Source organism: Mastomys coucha, unplaced genomic scaffold (assembly GCF_008632895.1).
Source record: "Mastomys coucha isolate ucsf_1 unplaced genomic scaffold, UCSF_Mcou_1 pScaffold21, whole genome shotgun sequence".
Taxonomy (NCBI): Eukaryota; Metazoa; Chordata; class Mammalia; order Rodentia; family Muridae; genus Mastomys; species Mastomys coucha.
Window position 1 is genome coordinate 36,854,736 of NW_022196904.1, and position 7,628 is coordinate 36,862,363.

Here is a 7,628-nt window from a genome sequence, read left to right on the forward strand (position 1 = left end):
TTTCTCTTTGGTGTCTCTGGCTGTCCTGGGACTTACTCCATAGACCATGCTGGCCTCCAACTCAGAGATTCACCTGCCTCTCTGCCTGTAAGTGCTGGGATTAAAGGCATGTGCCACCACCATTGGATTAGCTGTTACGAACCTTAATGTAAATATATGATATTTGACCCCTGTGAAAGGGCTGTTCGACCATCAGAGGACGAGAAACACTGCTCTAGGAACAAATGGACTCCAGGGGTGGGGCTCATGGTTATCTGAGTCATGCGCTCACCTGGACTCCATCCTGGGCAAAGAATGCTCGGGCATCAGCCTGCATGGCAAGCTGGAGGCAGGTGGCCTCTCCCCAGAGGGGACACCGGCGTAGAAGAAGGCGGGCTGCTCGCTCTTCACTGTTGTGGTAACACTCTCCAAAGAGGTCTGGGGACAAAGATACAGATGAGGACGGAAGGAGCCAGGAGGTGTCTGGTGCACCCCTGGCACCCTGCCCCAACGCACCCACACTCATGCTTTCAAACGTGGCAGCAAGGTCCTTCCGCCGCGCGGCCTCCTCAGCCTCCCACTCTAATCGAGCCATAACTCGGAGTAAGAGACAGGCCCCAAGAGCAGAGGCCACTGAGTTGGAGCCCTGAAAAGACAGAGAAAGAGGACATGGTGAGGTTAGACGTTGCAGTGACATCTGGGGAAGGAACAGAGAGAAATCTTGTGATTGTGGAAGATCAAAAGTTAATGGAGTCATTAAGGCCAAGGGTTCACCCAAGCAAATGCACACTGCTAATAGACAGGGTCCCTATCATCACATCAAAGACGTAAGATAGCAGAGTGGTGGCCCGGAGCACCCCGGTGCTTTTTTCCTCAGCATTGAGTTCAGTTTGAGAAGATAATGTCATCACTGTATACATCTTTTAAAAATTCAGAGTGTGTGTGTGTGCAGGGGCCGTGGGGGTCTCAGGCAGCATTTATGAGGTTGAGGCAGGAGAATCACAGGGTCCTGGCCAGTCTGAGTGACACAGGAAGACCCTATCTCAGCAAATCAAAATTGGGGGGGGTGGCAGTACCCATTGGGTAGAGTGCTTGCCTAGCATGCACAAAGCCTTGGGTTTGATGCTCAACACGGCATGAACCAAGGATAGCAGCACATGGTCAAGATAATCCTGGGCTAATAGTAAGTTCAAGGCCAGCCTGGGCTATATATGACCATGCCTCAAAACAAACCACAAAAGAAAGATAGAGAATTGAGTGCAAGTTGGCTGAGGTTAGAGGTCAGAGCAGTCTACGGGCCCCTGGTGTCTCTAAGCACAGAATCCCAAGGTGAAGTCCACAGGATGCCAGAATGAGGAGGAGAATTTACCTTCTCCCAGAAATAAATAGCCATCTGGGCTCGGTTCAACAACAGAGCCCAAATAAGCAGGTCACTCCAGGGGGCTTGTTCAAAGCTTGCATCCATTGATGGTTGCATGTTGGCCCAGTCCATAAGCAGAGAGTCCTGAAAGCACAGAGAAGCCTAGCAAGGACTAGCCCAGCCATGGGCCTACCACACCCGCTCTCAAACACTACCTTCCCCATCTTACTACCCCCTCTTTCCAAAGCCCTGGCCCCCTCTCAGATGCAGCCCCGCCATGCACCCTCAGCCTTGACCAGCCTTACATTCTCTCTGTGGTCCTGGCCCAGATGGGAGTCTCGGATGTTCCTGGCAGGGTATCGTGGTGCGCACGTTTCTCCCAACAGAGTCCTCAGAACTTGTCCCACATTAGGAGACCGGAGGTCTACAGCTCCGTTTACAGGAGGGGATTTGCTACTACTAGCATGGGACGCCTGGTCCAGAAGATTGCGGATCAGTGAGTTAGGGGACACTGCACGGTACAGCTGGGCCAGGCGCACGGGGGTCAGGAAGTGTCCCAGGCTAAGGCCATGGGAGATGAGCAAGCGCACAAATTCAGGCCGGTCATTCAGCAGAGCATCCATGAGAGAAGCCTCCAGGTGGAAGGACTGTGTGAGGGAAAGGGATGGGACAGTGATGATCTGAGGCAGACATGCCGGGTGAACTCAGAAATGGAGGACGAGAGATAGAGGCCACAAATGAAGCATGGTAGACAGACTGATTGACTCACTGACTGATTGATAGTGGATGGAGAGATAAATAAGTGGGTGGATGGATGAAAGGATCCATGAGAAGATGGATATACGAAGTAGGATGGTGGGTGAAAAGAGGGTGGGAATGGTTGAGTAAGTGAATATTGGTGCATGGATGGCTAGAGAGATGGATAGGTGGATAGATGGCTAGAGAGATGGATGGATGGATGGATGGATGGATGGATGGATGGATGGACGGATGGCTAGAGAGATGGATGGGTGGATAGATGGCTAGAGAGATGGATGGATGGATGGATGGATGGCTAGAGAGATGGATGGGTGGATGGACGGACAGCATGTGGATGATAGAAGGGTAGACAGGAAGACAAGGAACAAGTCAGGGACAGAGGAACAACCAGAGATGAGTAGACAATTAAAGGAAGGCCAGACAGATTATGATGAAAGGCAGGACCAAGTGTCCACGAGCTCAACCAGAAAGGGAAGTGGACCCAAATCCTGGTTCCTCACCCGCCATTGGATGTCCCCACGGAAAAGTTCACTTTGGGCAATGTCCACGCGGTTCCAAGCCACAGCCAAACGCAGCTCATCCAGGTAGGCTGAGGCCTCAGAGCTCCCACAGGCTGGAGGGATAAAAGGGAGAGGTGAGGCTCAGGGGAAGGGTGGGGACAGAGGGTGATATCCATTTTGCTCTTTCTTCATCTATAGAACTGGACCCTCTTAACAGCAATGTCAACTGTTAACAATGACAAGTGATTCCAAATGGTGGCCATCTTCAGCTTGTCCAGCAGTCCCTAAGGTTGATGTCTTGGCCAACAGATGTCCAAAGAGGGGTAGTGAACATGTCCAGGATCATGCAACTTCCCATTTTATTTTGAAAAGCAAAAATGTATTGAGAGTGAGATGTATCGTCATTCTGTACTTTTCTGGTACTTCTTCCAAAGTGTCAGGAGAAAGAAATCAAACAGTTGATAAGATCCTGCTTGTCCATGGATGGATAGGTAAAGGGCTTAGTGGGTGGGTGGGGAGCTGGTGGATGCAGAGATTGAGGGTATACGGTGGCAGTGGGTAGGCTGGAAGAAGGGATTGGTGAGTGGATGGATGAAGAGTTTGGACATATGTCCCCTCCAAAAAAAAAAAGGTCCTTGTGCCTTAACTTGGCGTCCTGTATCTCCAGAGCCTTCTGCCCTTAACCTTCTTGCTCACCTTGTCCCACATCCATTTTCTTGAAGTCAATTTACTCAGCAAGGCAAAATCCCAGGATCCACCCCTCATGTCCCAAGTCCCTGAGCCACTGTGCTATGCCTCCCATCCAGTCTCAGTGGCCATAGCACATCTCAAGTGCTATATCCATGCTCTGCATCACTTCCGTCTCTTCTTCTGCTCCTGGTCTCATCTCTCCTTGCCAGGCTGCCCTGCCAGCTCCACAGAGGCCTCACAAACACAGTCTGGTCTTGGTATCCCTACCCCTGCTTCTCTGGGGAAAGTCCTGGCTTCCAATTCTTCAAGGCCTGTATCCCTTGCTGCTTGTGACTCCAGCACTCTGCCAAGTACATACCTCCTGGCCTCTTTTGTCTCCTCAGAAGTATCTCATGCTAGAGACCGCATCACACAGACCTACATCCTCAGCCACATGAAGCTGCTACCTGGGGGACTAGTGCAAAGTCTCTTTCTACCCTCTGAGCCTGAGGTGGTGGCAGTGGTCAGTCACATCGCCTCTTCAGCCAAGCTTACAACCCACAACCACATCTGACAGAATGGTGAGATTTAAGGTGAATGGGAAGGTGGATAAGTGGATTGAATTGTTAATGGATGTGTCAATGAATAATTAAAGAACTGGTGGGTGGTGAATAACTAAAGGTGGATAAGCGAATGGGTGGGCATATGGGTGAATGTACAGATGATCGAGTAAGGGGTGGCTAGGCGAATGATTTAATACATAGCTAGATGTATGGATGGGTAGACGGAGATAGGTTGGTGGATAGATGAATAATATGTAAGTGGATAGGTAGATGGACAAGTGGATAGATGGATGGATGGGTGGACAAGTGGATGGGTGGATGGATGGATGGACAAGTGGATGGGTAGATGGATGGATGGATAGGTGGCTGGCTGGCTGGATAGATGGATGAATAGATGTGTAAGTGGATGGATGGATAAATGGGTGGATGGATACACAGATGGATAGGGAGATGGGAATGGGTGGATAAGTGGGCAGTAGATGGGTGGAAGGCTGGATGAAAAGATGGAAAATGGATGGAAGAATGAAGGACAAATGAAGTGGTAGGTAGATGAAAATAGAAAGGGAAGAATGGAATATGGGCAGGTGGATCCAACAGGGAAGTAAGTGGTTGAAAACAATGAAAGTGTCTAGGGAAAACTGACCAGCAGCATCTAGCAGAAACCTAGGAAACAGGAAAAACATAGGAGACACAAAGAGGAGTGTGGCCTTAGGTTTAGAGGATGGGGGGGGGGGGGGGGGGGGGGGGTGGAGATAGTCAGCCGCAGCTGAGGTGAAGACAAGGCCAATGTGGAAGGCCCATCCTACCTTTCACAAGAGCTCTCAAAACGATAGTCTCAAACTCTTCAGAGCCATCTTCTGATGAATAAACCGTCAGCAACTCCTTTCGGGTCATGATCCTCTCTACCTGCAGAATGCAGAACTCTAGTCCCCTGCTGAGCCCTGTGCTTCCACCTCTCCTTAGGACCTGCCAGCCAGGGTGCCCAGCCCTTCTCACCGTGGTTCCACAATGCCATACCTGGGCCTGAAGGACCTCAGGGTCTCCTTTAGGGAAGTAACGCCTAATCCGATCCCGGGCCTCGCCTCTCCTGAGTCCCCCACTTCCTGGGGCCAGAGTATCTTCCAGGGTCTCCACCAGGCAGTCTGCAGCACCTCCAGAGCCCGCCACCAGGAGGCAAGGGAGCTGAGCCTGGGTAGCATCTTCTATCCGCTTCAGAAGCAAGGAGAGAACCAGTCAGGGTTCAGCCCTCCGGTCTCTGTATCCCTAAGACTGCCCCGAGTACTGGCCCTCAGCTTTCCTCCCGCCTCAGAATCAGGGATACAGCTCCAGATACCTTTAACATCTTCTCATCACCATCGATGAGAAGAAGGAGCACAGGGATGTCAATTCCAGTCCCTGAGAGAAAGGGGGAAAGGGAAACTTGGTCACTGTTCTATCAGCCTTTGCTGGGGATAGGAAAGAACTACATTTCCCAGGAATCCCTTGGGGCAGACATTGACCTTGTCCCAATCCTGTGGCCAAGAGTCATGGGAATTGTACTTCTTCTTTGAAATTTTTTTTAGTATTCATTTATATAGTGTTGAATGAATGGTGTTCATAAATGTGTAGAGGTCACAGGACAATTTGTGGGAGTTTGTCCTCTCCTTCGCCTCTGTGGGTCCTGAGGATAGAACTTGTGATTAGGCTTGGCAGCAGGTGACATTAATTGCTGAAGACTTTCTGGGTTTTATTACGTGTGTGTGTGTGTGTGTGTGTGTGTGTGTGTGTGTGTGTGTGCACGTGCACACACACATGTGAACATGCACATGAACACAGGTGTGCATGTGCCATATGTGAGCAAGGTCAGGGGACAAGCTCAGGAGTTGCTCCTCACCTCCCACCTTGATGTGAGGCAGGGTCTTTTGTTATACACCAAGCTAGCAGTATCTGTGCCCCTCTCACCACAGGAGAGCTGGACTGCAGATGTGAGCTGTTGCAGCCAAAGATGTGAACTCTAACGTCCTCACTCTTGCACAGCAAGCACACATTTGTGTCAAGTCAAGCCCCAGCATCCCAGACCCCATATTTTTTAAGGCAAAGCCTCAGGCATCCCATACTGTCCTCCAACTCATTATGTAGCCAAGGATGACCCTGAACTTCTGATCCTCTTACAGAGTGCTGGGGATGACAGCACCAGGTTCAGAAGTCCAGGGTGGTTGGTCACCTTAGCTTCAGATGGGAGCAGAGCTTGGGACCTTGACTCTTGGCTCCCAAGTCAGTCTTATGATTGGCTAAGCACTCCAAAGGCCAGTGAGGTGAGAGTTCAAGCAGAAGAGGAAGGAAATACAAATAGATGGGCAATCTTAGCACCATAAAACCATTAACAAAGTCCAATAGTCAAAGCCCATGAGGGAATGGCAGTTTGGTTCCACCCTCAGTAAATTAATCAAACAGATTGCACTGAGCTGGGTGGCTTCAGAGCATACTGGAGCTCGGGGCTGAAGACATAACACAAGTAAACAAGGCAGTTAAATTTAAATGTGTGCTTTTGTGGTTGTTGCTGCTGCTGCTGGTTTGTATGTTTAGGGGACAGAGTGTCACTCTGTAGCCCAGCCTGCTGCTCCATGGCCTTCCCTGTTCTGGCCTCCCAAACATCACCACACCTAGCTGAAATGACTCCCTCTCTCTTTTAGATTAATTTAATGTATTTCACATGTGTATGTGTTAGTCACAGTGTGTATGTGTGTCTAAGTCAGAGGACAACTTGCAGAGGTTGATTCTCTCTTTGCATCTCATGGGTTTCAGGGATGCGGTTCAGATTGTTGGGCTTAGCAGCACATGCCCTCCACCTGCCGAGCCATCTCACTGGCCCCACAATCATGTGTTCTTGATAAAAGTGAAAACTGCTGCAAAGTAGTAGAAAGTTATGGTTCTGGTTTGAACAAGGATGGCCCCACTGGCTCATATATTTGAATACTTAGTCACGAGGGAGTGGCAATATTTAAAAAGGATCAGGAGGTGTGGTCTTGTTGAAGGAAGTATGTCAGTGGGGGTGGGCTGTCAGGTTTCAAACACTCAAGTCAAGCCCAGTGTCACCCCCTCTCTTCCTGCTGCCTGTGAATCCAGATGCAAAACTAGCAGCCACTTCCTGTGTGCCTGCCTCTGTGCCACCAGAGACTTCCGGCTCTGAACCTGTGAGCCAGTTCCCAGTTAAATGCTCTCTTTTGTAAGCATTCCCTCAGACACAGCATCTCATCACAGAGATAGGACAGTGACTACGGAGGTCTGGCTGCAGGTCAGGCCCCGTGAGATGCAAAGCCTGCATAGAACTCACACCTGAACATGAAGACAACACACAAACACACGCATTCACCACGGTTACTCATGCCAGATGAGTCAAACGTATGATTCCCTAGCATATGTCACCTGGGAAGATTCCACCCGAGAGCTGTCATCTATGTTATAAGAACTGGGAATGCTGGAGATGTAGCACACATAGTCCAGCGCTTGCCTGGTGTGCACACAGCCCTGGTTCAGCTGCCGGTGTGGCAGAAAGAAGAGGTGAAGAAGCACGTGCATAAAGACTATATGCAAGGGAAATGAAGTGGATTATATCTAACACCACAAGAAAAGGAGAAACAAATGCCATGTGATAGTAATCATAACACTTGGGAGGCTGAAACAGCAGGATCGCCAAGAGGAAGAGATGGAGGGAGAAGAGAAGAGAAAAAAAGAAAAGGAGACGAAGATTGTATATGGAAAGTGTATGCATAGAAGTGTCAAACACTGAGGGCCCCAGCGGGGGTGGGATTAGGAAAA

At 49.9% G+C, this 7,628-nt stretch overlaps 1 protein-coding gene across 3 annotated transcripts in view; it reads right to left on the bottom strand.

Annotated features, from left to right (window-relative positions):
- The window catches only part of Trpm4 (transient receptor potential cation channel subfamily M member 4), a 29,931-nt gene that overhangs the window by 13,465 nt on the left and 8,838 nt on the right, over nt 1–7,628 (bottom strand). For all 3 annotated transcript variants that reach the window (XR_004123030.1, XR_004123031.1, XM_031386589.1), the window contains exons 7-14: nt 5,164–5,225; nt 4,848–5,039; nt 4,637–4,736; nt 2,599–2,711; nt 1,645–1,986; nt 1,349–1,483; nt 496–625; nt 272–417 (exon numbers count right to left, since the gene is read on the bottom strand). Coding sequence is in view for 1 of the 3 variants with exons in the window: in XM_031386589.1 (XP_031242449.1) it covers nt 272–417; nt 496–625; nt 1,349–1,483; nt 1,645–1,986; nt 2,599–2,711; nt 4,637–4,736; nt 4,848–5,039; nt 5,164–5,225 (1,220 nt within the window). In the remaining 2 variants the exon portion in view is untranslated. The remainder of the gene's footprint in view (nt 1–271; nt 418–495; nt 626–1,348; nt 1,484–1,644; nt 1,987–2,598; nt 2,712–4,636; nt 4,737–4,847; nt 5,040–5,163; nt 5,226–7,628) is intronic.